This window comes from Symphodus melops (assembly GCF_947650265.1).
Source record: "Symphodus melops genome assembly, chromosome: 22".
Classification (NCBI taxonomy): Eukaryota; Metazoa; Chordata; class Actinopteri; order Labriformes; family Labridae; genus Symphodus; species Symphodus melops.
Window position 1 is genome coordinate 11,454,556 of NC_136712.1, and position 16,932 is coordinate 11,471,487.

At 39.3% G+C, this 16,932-nt stretch overlaps 1 protein-coding gene across 1 annotated transcript; it reads left to right on the forward strand.

Annotated features, from left to right (window-relative positions):
- The first annotated feature begins 1,047 nt into the window (after positions 1–1,047).
- Positions 1,048–16,609, forward strand: nudt4b (nudix (nucleoside diphosphate linked moiety X)-type motif 4b). The gene is made up of 5 exons (XM_079335168.1): positions 1,048–1,510; positions 12,163–12,273; positions 15,029–15,073; positions 15,218–15,305; positions 16,039–16,609. Exons 1-5 carry the CDS (start codon positions 1,415–1,417, stop codon positions 16,257–16,259), a joined length of 561 nt encoding a protein of 186 aa, XP_079191294.1. The 5' UTR covers positions 1,048–1,414; the 3' UTR covers positions 16,260–16,609.
- The last annotated feature ends 323 nt before the right edge of the window (positions 16,610–16,932 follow it).

Here is a 16,932-nt window from a genome sequence, read left to right on the forward strand (position 1 = left end):
TCTAAATAAATTAGAGCCCAACTGATAAAATTGCCCAATATGTAACTATTGGCCTCAGCTAATTTTGCAGCAACTTAACTATATTAATTCATGTGATTTTTTTTTTATTGGATTACACTAGCGGCTCTCTTTTTGGCTGTCACCAGCAGTAGAGTTCTCTATGGATTACAACAAGCATCATCTGTGATACACAAACGAGTTCAAGTTGCGTTGCAATCTTGTCTTCATGATATATTTTTCCACAATCCTTTGACGACTGCATTTGAGGGATCAACACAATATGTGCATATATCTACAGTATATCTATCTATCTCTAAGAAAGATTTTAGCCGATATATCGCAATCAGGATTTTTTCCTCCCTAATATTGTTATTGGCCCCAAAAATCGGTCTGGCCCTAAAATGAATGTCTCTGTATTTTTAAAGTGCCCATGTAACTTAACAAACAATCAATGATTTCCCTACTGTGAAATATTTTGAAAAAGGAAAATCCTTCTTAACTTGTGTGTGGTTTACACATTTATGTTACATTGTTTTGTCTCGATAGGAGTCCTAATTTTGATGTTGCTACTTAAAGACTATCTAAAGACTTTACAAAAACTTTTATAAAGGGGACTGGCTTTTTATTTCATAAATGTGTCTTTGGATTGGTTTATTAATTTGTTTAATCCTTTACAGTGTTGAGAATAAGGTATACTAAACTGAATAAATTGAACCTAAAATATCTTTATATTTAAAGGTTGATATTTTTCCGACTCCTGACCTCATTATTTGTACAGCAAATGGCACCATGGACAAAAAATTGCTCTTAGCAAAAAACAGTTGGACATCCTCATCTATGGCTGTGCACTCTAAACACGAGAGGTCAATTTGCCAAGTAGTCCCGCGTTATGCTGCACCATGCTACTCTGGTATACAAATCTGCCCAAATTACGCGTTTGTTTTGACCACAAGTATAAACCCGCCCCCTGAGACTAACCCAACCAATGATATCATCCCTGCCTCAGAGGAGTGAGCTGTATATCTAAAACTCCAGTCTGCCTGTTCATTGTACTGAATCAGCGGCCATGCGCAAATGGATTCAGAGGAGGGATGTGCTGTGTAGGCTGGAGTCTACATAAGTTCTGTCTGTGAGACTGCACACAACGCTGAGTGGAAATCACAGGTAGCCTACAGCTTGAGCTTTACTTGCTTTTGATTTTTATTCAGAAGCACAGATTTTTTTTGGAAACGTAAATCAAGATTGTTTGACGGGTACCTTGGAATCATTCCAACCCCTCCTCTTATGATTATTGACCACTTCGTGTTACGGACGCAGGGAACAACAGCGATGCGGCGGCTCGGCTGTTAGCTCGTTGGACCCCTTTTTTCTTTTTTTTTGCCGGTTTTTTCTTCAGGAGCAGGACAATTCAATAATGAAGCTCAAGCCAAACCAGACCAGGACATATGATGGCGAAGGCTTTAAGAAACGAGCAGCATGTCTGTGCTTTAAAAATGAACGTGAAGAGGAGGTAAGAGAGACGTAGTCTTACGTTATCTTTTAGTGAACCGCATAAAATGTACATCTGAGTTGAGTTTGACTTTGTGGCCTAGGCTTGTCATTCAAACAGATGGGTTAATATGGGTAAAAAATACAATATGCTTTGTTCATTCAAACTGGATTTGATTTATGACACAACAATATCAGTAAAACGATAATTACACTGATATCTCTTTCTTGGTGTTTTGGTTTGTGAGTCCGTGATATTGCTGCAGTTAATGAACCTTGGGCCATCCAGTTTAGGCTAGTTTGAGAAGCACGGACAGACGGAAGAGAAAAGCCTTGTTGTCAAGGTAACTTCTATTGACAACAGACAATTACCGGTTGTCAGTTTCAAAATAAGACTAGCCCAACAAAGAAATTGGTTCTAATCGGGAGTTAAATTAAAGTATAGCTCTTATTTTGAAGGCAAAAACACTGTTTCCTGTTTGCCTTAAGTTGAGAACAAGAGGGGGCGAGGTACTCTGTGGCACGTTTCTTTTAATTGCGGGTTTAACATTGGCTTATGTGGAGGGATGAGATACAAATATAGCAACTGGTGTATCAATCAAATGTTGCGCCTCTACTTTTAGTACCAAACCATAGACCTAACAGGCAAAACGTATTAACACCCTATGGCCATTCGTTATTATGCTACATCCCGCCAGCCTTGAGGGGGCTGCTGCGTAGCTGTTAAGTGGATGAGGATTTAAAGGGACCTTTACTAAATAAATATTTGATGCGGTGTGGATTTTTTTGGTTGTAAAAAACGCAGAATAACTTGCGATTGGATTACTATAATTTCAGTGACGTTTCTAGCCCATACATATTCAATACCTTAAACAACAATGTTGGAATAACGTTGACTTTTTTACGTTGTATAATTGAACTCAACATATAAAGCTCAAATCATAAAGAGACAAAAAAAAAAGTAGGCAGTAGGCCTCAAAAACAAAAAATGAGCAAACCAAAATAGTATTAAACATGGTAAAATACTTTTACACACAAACAGGGCCAAATGAAGGCATAGCGTGTATACAAAAGTGAACAACTTGATATATGTGAATCAGTATCTTTTTTTAGACAGTTTTTAACAGATCGTTAAACTAGTTTTGGATTGATCAAAACGGTCATTCATTTCTTGAGAAAATCATTCAGGATGCTGTTTCAAAGGCAGTCAAGACGGTTATGTTTTTAGGACTTTCAGCTGTCTTTTTGGGTTACACACAGCTTTGGGTTATGGACCCCTTCCATATATTTATGTCCCACAAGTTACTGGGTTCCATGTAGGGTTAATAATAGCCATGATTCCATATTACTGGTAAGCAATATTTATTCCCAAACGTCAAGACTCATGTCTCTACTATGTTGTCATATCCTTGCAAGTCTAAATTAAGCCTCCTCCTTGAGCTTGGGATAAACAAACACAATATACTGTAAACACAGCCCAGTCTGGTGTCTCGACTGACTGAGAGCTCTGCCAAGCTTTTCAATGTTTGGCTGTACAACACATGGATATAAAGTTTTAAACAAGAACACGAAACAATATCCACACACTTGTGCATGCATAAATGTTTTGTTTACCATTAAAAGTTACAGAGCTTGCAAGAAAAATCTCAGAACTTGTTGTACACTGTGTTTTGTTGCTTAGAACTTGAAGTCACAGGAAAGGAGATAGTATTGTCACAACAAAAGTGTTAAGGTGTGACCACTAACCTCAGGATTTTCAGGCTTTGACTGGCATGTCTGCTCATGCAAGATGAATGTGCATAAAGTAGGATAACTAATCTGGGGCTCTGATTTCAATATATAGTACTAACAATTTTCTGTCTAAAGACACTTTAACTATGGACCATTGTGTAATCAATACTTTCTTTAAACACTTGCCTATGCACACACAATCAGTTCCTTGACACAGGACACCTGGCTGTGGTGAAATAAAAGCCATACACACTGCTGTGCTGTTTTGTTTTGGATTGGAGAGGAGAAAGCTGAGCTCTGGGGGAACAGCATTTTAAACTCCAAACAGGGGAAAATAGGAACCCAACAGAGGCTCAGGGATAGCTGAGCAGTTCACCTGAGTTTGACAGCATATTTTTTGCTTGGTCCTTTCCTGCCAATGGAACCTCTTTTAAATGTTTTACATTGTGCTGTGAGAAGTTGTAGTTATTCTTTAAATTAGGTATTTCATTCATAAATACAACTAAAATGTTGTCTTCTCATTTGATATTGTGATGCTTTCAGTTGAGCTGCCAAATCTTCAGCTAAACTTTCCCACCTGATTTCTGTGTGGACTGGAGGAGATTAGTGGTTAAAATGCAGGCTTTAAAGCTGCTATAATGACTTCTCTCATCAGTAGATGTAGTGACTTTGCCATATTAAATGGTTTTCTCCTGGCTGATTATTTTGATTGATACAGTTATTAAAAAGCTGAAATTAAACTGATTAAACTTTGAGCCGAATCTGCTCTTATTCCGCGGCTGGAGAGTCGCAGGCGGCTTTGGGCGCCTTCGTCCTCCTAAGTGCAGACCCAGATTAACATGAGTTATCATGTTAAATAATGATTATTTAACATGATAACTCATTTCTTTTACATCTGCACATTTTAATCTGCACATAATAAATAAATTAAAAATGTTTTGAGGTAGTAGTGAGGTCCTTGTGGCCAATAATATACCATAAAGACTTCCTGCATCAATGTTCTATCTAAGCGTAAAAAAGTACTTAACTTTCTGAAAAATCATAAAATAGATATAGCTCTTTTGCAGGAGACTCACTTGACGGACCGGGAACATGCCAAACTAACTCGACAATGGCAAGGACAGGTATTTTATGCTTCCTACTCATCTCATTCGAGGGGAGTTGCCACTCTGATCGGAAAAAATGTCCCCTTGCACATAGATAACATTGAGAAAGACAAAGATGGCAGATTCCTGATACTTAATGGCTCTATAGTGGGTGAACCTATTACATTGATTAATGCTTATGGTCCCAATTATGATTGCCCTCAATTCTTCCAAAAAATGTTTCTCATGCTTACATGTCCCTCAAATGAACTTGTCATAGGTGGGGACTTGAACCTGGTTCTGGACCTGGAAAACCTCGTTCATCCTCTAACCCCAAAACTTTAACCCAAGCAGCCAAGACACTTAAAAGAGAAATGGTTGACCTCAAACTGGTAGATATTTTGAGGGAATTGCATAAAACGCAACGAGAGTACTCATTCTATTCGCATGCTCATAATAGTTATTCCAGAATCAATGTTTTTCTTATTCATAGTGAAAGAATTCACCTTGTAGATTCCTGTGAATACCTAGCTATGACTCACTCAGACCATGCTCCTCTTATGATTCATATGGCTCATAAGAACACCTCAAGAAGCCTAAAACTGTGGCGTTTTCCAACACATTTACTCAATGACACAGACTATATCAGACGAATCAAGAATAATATTGGCTGGTTTCTCAGCACTAATAATGGGACTGCCTCGCCATCCATTGTGTGGGAATCTCTAAAGGCTTACTTGCGAGGTGAAACTATAAGCTATGCATCATGGAAAAAGAAGCAGCATCTGTTAAAAACCAAGACGCTTGAATCGGAGATTAAGATTCTTGAGAGGGAACATTTTCAGAATCGAAACGAGGAGACCTTCAACACTCTAAATAACAAAAAGACAGAGTATGACATACTTACAACACGCGTGGTTGAAAACGCTATGGCCAGAACTAGACGACAATATTACGAACACGGTGACAAATGTGGAAAATTGCTAGCCTGGCAGATTCGAAAAGAGGAGAGTTCAAGGCGTATCCCCTCAATTAAGACCAAGACAGGTGTCACTATAGTCCATGAACCTAAGCTAATTAATAAGGCCTTTAGGGACTTCTATGTGAATTTATACTCCTCTCAGGATGTGGACAGTTGTAAAATTGTTAATTTTTTGGAGGGAATTGCTGTTCCGGGAGTGGCTGAGGGTACACGGGACCATCTGGAGGCAGAGATCACTACTCGGGAAGTTCTGAATGCAATAGGGAAGCTTTCGGGTGGGAAATCACCAGGGCCAGATGGCTTCCCCATGGACTTCTTTAAGGCTTTTGCGCCTGATCTTATTACACCGCTGATGGGCATGTTTAGACATGCAATTGAGATTAACCAGCTACCTAAAACACTAGAACAGGCTCTGGTCATAGTCTTGCCAAAGCCAGGCAAGGACCCAAAATTGTGCGGTTCCTATAGACCTATTTCTCTCCTCTCATCTGAATATAAGATATTCACTAAGGTTATAGCCTCTAGATTGGAAAATGTATTGCCTGATCTCATAAATAAGGACCAGACCGGTTTCATTAAAAATCGCTTTTCCTCCGACAACATTCGTAGATTTCTAAATATAATTCACTGTGCTAAAGACATCAACTCCCCTGTAGTCGGCCTCTCATTAGATGCTGAAAAGGCCTTTGATCGCCTTGAGTGGCCTTTCCTTTTCGCGGTCTTGAAAAAAATGATCTTCGGTCCAAATTTAATGCAAATGATTCAGATACTCTACCTTAACCCATCAGCAATGATTCAGACTAATACTTATATATCATCTCTTTTCCCCTTGTCACGGGGTACACGTCAGGGCTGTCCCTTGTCCCCACTGCTTTTTTCTCTGGCTATTGAGCCCCTCGCAATTGCCATAAGAGCACATCCTACTATAATGGGCGTTGTGGTTGGGCAGGAAAAGCATGTAATCTCTCTTTACGCAGATGATATTTTGCTGTACCTGTCTGATGCAGCATCATCACTTCCTGCCCTCAGTACTGTGTTAGAGGATTATGGCTGTGTCTCTGGCTATAAAATAAACTTAAATAAAAGTATGATATTACCCCTTAATACGGCTGCCCAACAACTACCAAGAGGTAACATCCTATTTCGCTGGGAACCCCATAAGATTTGTTATTTGGGAGTGCAGATACCCAACCAATTAGACCGTGTCTTCCTTTTCAATTATGACCCCCTGCTTAAGAAAGTAGAAATGGACCTGGAAAGGTGGAAGTCCATACCTATTTCCCTAATTGGGCGAGTGAACAGTATAAAAATGAATGTCCTACCCACATTTCTGTACCTATTTCAGGCACTCCCAACACCAATCCCAAAAGCCTTCTTCAAAAAATTGGACAGCCGGATTTCTAGATTTCTGTGGAATGGGAAGGCTCCAAGAGTTAAGCTTAAAACTCTCTGTCGTCCTGCTGATCAGGGAGGGCTTAACCTACCTGATTTTCAGTTGCACTTTATGGCTGCCCAATCCAAAGCTATCTGGTCTTGGGTCAAAAACTCTGAACACCCTCCAGCATGGAAACAAATTGAACAATCCCACGCTACTGAAGAGCTGTCAAGTATTCCATTTATTCCCTTTTACCGTAGTCTGAAAACTGTGACAAACCCAATAATAAAACATAAAGCTAAAATATGGCACGATACCAGAATAAAGTTTCAAAGTGTCCGCAAGATATATGGAGCTACCCCATTCCATTTTAATCCTGCTCTACCTGAGTCACTGAGAGACGTAATTACAAAGGACTGGTATAGCAGAGGCATATGTACGTTTGGACACCTATTTGAGCGAGATCTTCTGAAGTCCTTTGAACAACTAAAATCCTCCTACGGCCTTCCTTCAAATCACGTTTTTAAGTTTTTGCAAGTCAGGGACTATATCAGAGTGCAGCAGGGAGGAAAACTTGTCCCTCTGGAAGATTTCCAGATAGACTCTATGATACGAGAAAAACACTATCCTAAGGGTTTTCTGTCCTATGCTTATAAGAAGCTCATGTCACTAATTGAAAACAAAGCTCTTAGTGCAAGGGTTAAATGGGAAATGGATATTGGTGAGGACTTTGAAGATGCAGATTGGAATTTGATATGTGGTCACTCTCAATCATTTTCCTACAACAGTCGACACAAACTATTACAATTCAACCTTATACACAGAGTTTATTATACACCTGAACGCCTTCATAAGATAAGTAGTAGCTACCTGGAACACTGCCCTAGGTGTAAAGCTGAATCAGGAACTCTTATGCATATGTTTTGGACATGTAAATGCCTGGAGCATTATTGGCTGTCTGTTCTGGACACCATTACAAAAGTAGTGGGGACGAAGATCCCAACCAACCCAAGATTGATATTGCTGGGGGACTGCTCAGTTTTGCCATCTGAGCTGAGGGGCTATACTCGCTTTGTCAGACTAGCCCTTATAGCGGCTAACAAGTGCATAGCCATTCGTTGGAAAAGTGAGGAGCCACCTGGGGTAGCCCTGTGGTTCAAAGAGCTGTCATCATACTTACCTTCTGAAAAGATAATGTTTAATCTCAAGAAGAAGCCATATCTCTTTGATAGATGCTGGGGTAACTTTATAACCTTCTTACAAGATAGACCCTCTTTTAATGCTGATACCCATACCTTATGCGACGCTGCAGGAAGCTTCTGAGGCCTTACTTGCATTGCAGCCTCATTCAGACCGATCAATACCATAGCATGTGCACATAGCAGGTTCCTTGCCTGGTCTTACAACTATTATACTTTGCTAACTGAAATATATATTTATTTTCTTTCCTTACTCACCTATTTATTTTATTCTGGTTGATTTATTTTATTTTATTATTTTTCTTTTTTCTTTTTTTTTAATTTTGAAAAATGTTTTTTTCCCCATTTGTATTTTCTTTGATTGCATGTAATACCTAGCACTTAACAATACTACTAATATTACTAATATGTTGGAGTTTACTGTATGTGAGGGGGGGGGGGGGTGCAGGGGGCTGTGTTTCATGTGACCTGCATTGTATGTTCTGCACTGACTGTTCTGTTTGTCTGATAAAAATGAAAACTCAATAAACACAGTGTTAAAAAAAAAAAAAAAAAAGACTTCCTACACAAGACAAAAAACCTACACAAAAATGATAAAACAAGTGCAACAGCAGCAAGCACAATCATTGTTATATCTTGATTATCTCGTTTTCATGATCATCTGAAGACAAAATTATAATTGAAATTTAAACTTCATTTATTGCCCAGCCCTGAGGTCTACCGTGCTTTACAGAAAGTTTCCCCTTATTTTTTTGGCTTGGGAATATATTTCCATTTGGTTGGCAACAAAATACAAACTTTGTTTGTCCGTGTTTTGTGGCGTTAAAGCTTCATATAAATACCCTTAAGACCACAAGGTAATGTGTCCTTAACATTGAGGGAGACATTCTCTGGACAACTTCCAGTAAGCTCCACGTTTATCTGAGTGTAACCCAGGCTACATATTGAAGGCACTGCAGCAAGTTGTAAATAATGATGTACTGAAAGTGGGAGGAGATGGTTATCAGTGTAAGTGGATTTTCTATGGTGAAGTCAGAAATGTGGGTGTTTGTCCTCTCGGTTTGGCTCTGTGTTCATTGTTTAAGACTCCCCTCTTATTCGTTGATACCTGACTAATGTAGCCACTGTATTACTGTCTTAGCACCACCCCTGTGCTTGTGTCTTTCCATCATTCTCTCCTCCCAGCACCTGGCCTGACCTGGCATTTGGGACCTTCTTTATTTGACAGCTACAGACGTTCCTCCTTGGGGAGGAGGAGGTGTTAATGTCCTCTAGAATATCCCTGCCTGCTGTCCCTGTTTAAGACCATGCCAGAGAATTTGCTGTCAGTGCCTGTGTTTTACTACCAGTGCCAGTTTTCATAGCTTAAGTTTAGAAAATGAGTTAAGAATGAATACAACTAGTCAATTCTAGAGTAAATATGTATCAATCTTTGTTAATTTTGAATGAGAGATAACACCACACAGGTCTGACATTTAAAATTGTTCACATTTATTTGCTATATGCTTAGTTGGCTCAAGAATTTGTCCAACTCCCCTTTTCACACTAGGGGCCCCTGGCAAGTGGTGAGTTGCAAAACAGTAAAATGTCACCAGGAAAAACTTGTTTCCATCTGGGAGGGGAATCTCTTCCACCCTTGCCTGTTCCCAATATAAGTGGGTTTTCTGAGCTTAGAGTTCACCTGTCAGCTGACCTGTGACCTGTCTGTCATACTGGTGCGAGTTATTTAGCTTCTCGGCAAAGCTAATTTTTGTCCAAAGCTGACAGGAAAGCTCATGAAGATTAAAGATTTTGTTTGAAATCATGTGTCGGGCTTTTATGTCACTATATATAATGATGTGCAAAAAGTATTCACACGGATTAAGTCGATACTAAAAGTAATAATTACATAAGTGGATACAGATGAAAGTGCTTGATTTATACTTGATTGAATACATGAAAAAATAACATTTGGCTTAATAAAGTAATATTAATAATTAGCCAGAGGAAATGGTTGACTTGGTTAAAATTTTCAAAATAAATTGAAAGGCTTATAGGCTATAAAAATAAATTATATATGTCATCACCACACAAACCTAAAATACTTACATTTTTGGACATTTGCTAAGTTTCCAAAACCTTTTCTATTGACTTTGTGGGAAGTGAGATGAAAGGAAGCTTGCAGCTTGCAGTTTATTTGATGACAAACATGTCTTCCTGTAAGAAAACAACCAACTCCTGCCGCTCCCTTTTATGAACATGTATTCCTCTCATAGGCACGTGAAGAAACAAATTCCTAATTACATAGAGTTTGTAATATGTCGATTCAGTGCTCTACATTCCTAAATCCACTGAAGCAAAACTAAATACAACCTTAGTATTCTGAGGCGTTCCTCTATAGCACAGCAACCAAAAGACAAAATTGGAACAACCAGAGCAAAAATCTGCTATGGCCTCATTCCCCCGGAAGCTCTGTGGCTTTTGTTTTGTATACATCTCACACTGTCGGCTTAGGACACATTGACACCAGTGATCTCCTTTTAAGCCTCACTGGCTGCAGCTCAACACAAAGACACGCACGTTCAGACAGTGATTGTCTGACTGGAGTTCTGAGTATTTTTAATGTGTTGGGTTTTTCAAAGAAATAAGAGTTCTTTAATATTTTCGTCCCCTGAAAAAAGCCTATCCTGCATGGCAAATGTAGTAAATGATGTCGCTATAGCACGTGAAATGGCTTAATGCAGATGACACTCAAAGTTGAATAATTACACTTTTGCTGTTAGACAAATATCCTGTACTAAACATTTAACATAACCAAAGAACTCTTTCTCAGATCCTAATTTAAGGACACAGGTTCACATTCAGTTTGCTAAAGATCACCTTATTGACAAAGGTCAGCCTATTCATCAAAGACCACTTTGTCCACTGAGAAAATTTAATTTTCTGCAACAACACTGTCTGTAACCTTTGTTTTTTCCACGCAATATAATACGTCACTACTGTACTGTAACAGAAACTGCTGTACCACATAAATGCATACATAAATAAAATGTTTTTTCTTCTTTTACCCTTACATCGCTAGAGAATTTACTTTCTTTTGTCTGCTTGCTTGACATCCTGTACTACAACTGTTCACATGCACCCCTCCTGCACTTCATCCTCACCTATATCTGTTTGGGAATAAGCAGATGGCTCAGCTGAGTGAACGTGACACGTGAGAAAGAAGGGCAATAGAAAGCGATCACTGACAATGCCATGCCGACCAATCAGTTTTTCCCTGGGCCCCAGCCCTTGCTAGAAGCCTCAAGAAGGCTTCTGGCCAATCCGCCATAATCCCATTAGAGAGCGTAAGGGAAGATATATGAAAGCCTAGTTAGGATTAAGTGACCTCTGGCAGATTACTGGACACTGAGATCAGATGGTTGGCAGAAGTGGATGTCACCATATGTTGTACGGTACAAGCTGTTAAACATGCGTTTCTGTCGATAATGTATTTTGACATCTCTGAAGTGATATAGAATAGACCATCAAAAGACTTGCTCCTCTCATCATTTTGTTTGGGATAAATTCAGATGCTGTGATCACTCAATAGAAATGTGTTAATGTTCTCAGCAGGTCATATGTTTGTTGTGGTTGCTATACTGTCCGAAAACTGCAGACACAGGCACATCCAATTCACAAATATCAGACTACACTGCAACTGAAGTGTAATTCAAGCAACGGAGGCTGCTCAGGGGAGTGCTGACAAGATTCAAGTGACTTATGCTTAGTTAACGTTCATTGTTTGCATGGATCAGATTGTTTTGGAACCGCTTTAACTCCCCCTTTGATAAAGCTTCATCACAAAGCTGAAGAATCCCCCAAAAAGATATTTTTTGAAAGTAGATACATATCTGATCAGATAAATACTTGATTAGGCTGCAAAACACAACTAATTGAAAATAGGAACATTTCTCTCCACCAAAACAGTAATGATTTATTCGTGCTTAGCCCCAAAACAGTTTGCTCTAAACCGTTTGCTCTAATTGGGGACGGCTTATTCGCTATTTCGCAGTTTTATGTGTGACACTTCTTTTACTAAATGTGGATAAATCTATTAGATACTTTGAGCCTTCAGGACTGTGTTGGATTTAAAATCTGTAAGCAACAATGTAGAATATACAGCAGCAGCAGCAGCCCCATCATCAATCATATCATGTCTCTGAGAACCAAGTCAAAAGGGTGCAGAAAAAGGGTGTTCTATTAATTTAATCTCTGAAACTACTGTGTCCTTTAAATCTGTAAGAAATTGACGTGCTTTTAAACTTGCATTTTCTTGTATAGGTTTTGCTGGTTAGCAGCAGTCGGCACCCAGACCAGTGGATTGTCCCCGGAGGAGGTATGGAGCCAGAAGAGGAGCCATGTGGGGCCGCAGTGCGAGAGGTGTTTGAGGAGGTTAGTAAACGAAAGTCTCAACTCCAAGCCAAGTTGCATGAGATATGAATGATTGAACATAGAATATTTGCAACTGCAAAACAGCAATTCATTTGGCGTGATTTTTTTTAAACCTAAATACAGCCTGTCTATGATATTAGAGGTATCGAAAGAAAGAATCTGATATTATAGTATAAGAATGCCTGATATTACATATACTGTAATATCTAATTGTCCTGTTATTGACTGGCAAATAATCCAGGGTGTTCCCAGCATCTGTCCCAGTTTTCAACCTTGAGTTTGAAACTCGTGATACAATTGCTTATAATGACACTCCCATATAATGACTATTTCAGATATACTTGTACACATATCAATAATGTAAGTAAATTAGTATATGGATAATAAATTGGAATTCTAATACTGCTGTGACATACTAATTATGGGTCTTTGATTGTTTAAAGGTCAATCATTATGACATACATCTACTGATGAACCCCAGACATAAAAAATGCATTTCGACATTGTATAGCTCTAAGGGCTTGTTCACTGCAAACTCTCTCGCTGTAATAAAAACCTTGTGGGAAAACGAGTTGAATGTGGTCATAACGGATCAGAAGTGGGACTTGGATCAATCTCTAGTACACTCCTCCTCGATATATGCCCGTCATGTCCTTATCCAATGTAAAGTCTTCCATAAAGTTCATTATACTAATGCGAAATTATCTGAGATGTAATCTTCGGTCAGTGATGCCTGCAATAGGTGCAATCAATCCCCCGCCAATCATGCTCATGTGAGCATATGTCCTGCAGAAGAAGAGGAAGGGATGGAAACGTAAGCTGAGCATTTTGAGCATCATATGTCCTGGTCATGCCCTAAGCTGTTGCTCTTTTGGAGGAGCGTCGGACCATTCCTCCTGAGCCACTATCGGCCATTTTTGGCATATCCCCTGACTCCACTCTCTCCGCAGCTACGAAGGGTGCCATTGCTTTTACTACTTTGTTGGCCAGACGACTGATCCTGCTTGATTTTAAACTCGCTCGTCCTCCATCTCATGCCCGTTGGATTAGGGAGGTCCTTCACAATTTAAAACTTGAAAAGCTCAGATTTCTGCTCAAAGGCTCTGTTAAGACTTTCCGAAGCTCACGGGACCCTTTTCTGCTATTCGTTGAGCACCTCAGTTTGTCCCCGAACTCAGACGGAGACTGAACTCTTGTCCTGGCCCCTTCACCCCTTACAATGGTCTGTGGTCCCCTCTAGAAATTTTGTCTCCCCCTTTCTTTCTTTTTTTCTTAATTTATACACTTATTTATTTTTATTTTCTTATTTTATAAAAAAAAATGTGTTTGTTTTTTGTCTCTGGTTGTGTCTATTGTGCTGTCTGTGTGAATGTTTATATAGGTCTTGTGTCCCTGTTCGGTTTTGACCTAAGGTGGGTGGTGGGGAGGGAAGGGCGCAGTTTTTGGGATTATTTACAAACTACCTTGAGACTGTTTGATTGTTGCTCCTTGCTGTATATTATAAAATGTAAATAAAAAGAGTTGGGGGAAAAAAAAAATACATCTACTGATGACCTCACGCCTGTGGTAAAACCTGTTTTGGATATGAGTAGGTCTTGAATTAGTCATTCTAGTCATACTTATTCTTAGAAATCCTGTAAAATGTCACAAGTTCATCCTGTCTGTGCATCCTCAAGGCATAACAACTCTCACATCCTTATTCATGTCCTGTAAAAAAGAGGTGGATAACTAGAAGTAGAGTTTGGTCCAAACAGTTGTCTGCATGCTCTGGGCGAGATTCTTTCAGGGCCATGGTGTCGGTAGCGGGATGTCTGAGGTGTCTGTTGGTAGCCTAGATGTCCCCCTCATAGCTACGTCAGCAGTCTAAACTTGGCTGCTGGCTGAATTCCTTTGCATTCCCACATAGTGCAGTCCGGCCTGCTGGACACATCAGTGGGAGAGAGTGACACTTGGGAAGTATGCTGAGCAGGGGGAATACAGAAGGGGAAAGGACAGATGTCATGTGTCTTTACAAGTAATTTGATTCGTGTGAAGTGCATCTAAATTCATAAAGCAACTGTTAAGTGTTATGAATGAGGCATTGTGACATTTCTGTTATCAAATGCTCTCAGGATTCATACCAGGTTTTTCTTTGCACCTTACTAAGAAAAGCTATTCCAAGACTCTCCAAAGGGCCAGCTTCAAGGATGTCCTTCAGTCATTCCTAAAGACTTCATACCATACAACATCTCTATAACACGGTTCATAGTTATCCAGAAACCATTAAACAGTTAAGAGAAATGAGTGCAACAAAGCTGAATAAACCACAAAGCTACACAGAGCAAAAATCTACTCAATTTCTGTCTGAAAAGGGGTGGTATATTCTGTATCTTAGCTTTTAATGTTGTAGGGCTTTATGTATTATTTATAAAGCTTTTTAATATCAAAACAAAGCCTGCTAGATTACTAAATAGCTCAATGTGCCTGATATTCTTGAAAATATTAAAAGCAGAGTGCTGAGTGGTTAAGTCGTGCCCCTTGAATTGGCTGTTGTCGGACATGTGGCTCCTTTTCTGCATGTCATCCCACTTACACTCCTGATTTCCTACTGTCCTATCTAAAAGAAGGCAAAAAGCCCCAAAATAAATATTCAGAAAAAAGTTTCACCTCGGCTTTTCCCAAAAAAAATCACCCTATTCATCTGTCTGAGGCCACAAGTACCTGTGCAAATAGTTGTATAAAATTCATATGAAACAATTCTCTATATTTTCCCCAGGCTGGTGTAAAGGGCAAGTTAGGACGTCTCCTCGGCGTATTTGAGGTAAGCTTTTAATGGCTTCCGCATACTCAAGCTGTCAGTTAAACATAGCAGACTAAGACAAAAGATTTGCATATAGTTAATTTTGTGTCACATTTTTGTTTTTTGTGTACTTTATATTGAGTGTCCTTTCCTCTGCCCTTGAAGCAAAATCAGGATCGAAAGCACCGGACGTACGTGTACGTGTTGACAGTCACAGAAACACTGGAGGCCTGGGAAGACTCGGTTAACATAGGTAAGGTATCCCCCTCACCTTCTTATGAATGTTTGCAGATGCTATAGGTGGCTAAATGTTTCTCAACACACAATATCTTTTTACATATATGAAGGACAATGTACTACACTATATTGGCAATGGGCTCTGCAGTGACAACAGGTAACCATAAATCCAGCCCTCTGTTGCTAGCAGCGGTTATAAGATGCTGTATATTATAAGTGTCAGTCGCCTGCACACCAGTATTCTGCCTTACTTTATGTACTCTGTGAAGAGCATCTTCAACTGACATTCACATTTAAAATCGGAAAGAGGTTACACTACACGATCTTCTTAAGTTTATGTACGCATGCATGCATGCATAAAGCTAGTTATACATGTCCTGTTTCATATGCATATAAATGCATGCCTTTCTAAAGTACTGCATCAAATTACCCTTTTCTGATTTCAGTCAGAACAATGCAATATATCTTTCGGTTTTGGCTAGTACAGAAATAAATTTCAGCAACTCAATTATACTTGAATCTTTTTGTATATAAAGTTGAAAAAAATATGAATATAAGTTCATATAAGTATGAAGTAGGGACAACATCTTGTGATTTTTGCCTATTTAATATCTTATAAGAATAACGCAAAACATGCAGTATTTGCATTTTTCAATTATTGGTCCTTATGATTTAGGTTTTAAGGTAAAAAAATAAAATGAGGGAAGGTCCCAGTTCATTCATGCATGCTGCTTTGTCTCCCCCTGCAGGCCGTAAGCGGGAGTGGTTCACCGTGGATGAGGCCATCAAAGTGCTGCAAAGCCACAAACCCGTCCACGCAGAGTACCTCCGGAGGCTCCAGCTCAGCTGCTCCCCAACCAATGGAAACTCTATTCTCCCGAGCCCCCAACCAAATGACAACTACCCTCATTACAGCGCTACAGCCACCACCGCCTCCACAGGCAGCGTGTTGGGCACATCCTGCAGATAGGACTGCACCTAAAAAAAACCTTGAATCCCATTCACCTCGAACAGCTGACTGAAAGTCTGTACAATCTTGCATGAATCTAATGACTTTTCAGAGTTACAGCTCTCCTGGTTGTATAATTTCTTATTTTAGCTGCAGGAGAGACCAAAGCTGTCGCCTGAACTGTTAAGACTTATGCGATAGAGCTGAAGAAATCTCTGACAGGAAAAACTGTGGAAATAATACATATCTTAAAAAAACATTTTGTTTTCTTTTGCTGGCATACAGCAGACCATTGAGCCTGAAGCTTGAGAAGATGATGCTTCTGCTGTATCTGCTGGTGAATTACTCCCTGAAAGAATGCCTTACAATAACTCTGTACTCATGTATTATTTCCGGTTTTTTGTTTCACTGATTGGGAATGTTTCCAGACTTTAAATAAATTAGATTTCAAATAATACAATATAAGTCACATTTTAAAAGAGGACAATTCGATTTGAATGTGCACCATCACTTACTATTGCCACTTTTTAGTTAACATAAAAAAATGAAGCTGCTGTGAGGAGTTTAGTGCTGGGAAATTAAATTGTAAGCCTCTTCACAGACTTCAAAAGCAAACCAGAGCCTTTAGATGAAGATTAATTCCACAGAGTGATTAACAGCACGTTGCAAAAACAGCCTTTTTGTGTTTTAAATG

What these genes read in the sequence shown, in the direction of transcription:
- nudt4b (XM_079335168.1), top strand. Translation starts at nt 1,415, where the DNA reads ATGAAGCTCAAGCCAAACCAGACCAGGACATATGATGGCGAAGGCTTT. An exon ending in GTCTCCTCGGCGTATTTGAG is followed by an intron (nt 15,074 to 15,217) that starts GTAAGCTTTTAA and finishes CTGCCCTTGAAG; the next exon opens with CAAAATCAGGATCGAAAGCA. An exon ending in GGAAGACTCGGTTAACATAG is followed by an intron (nt 15,306 to 16,038) that starts GTAAGGTATCCC and finishes CTCCCCCTGCAG; the next exon opens with GCCGTAAGCGGGAGTGGTTC.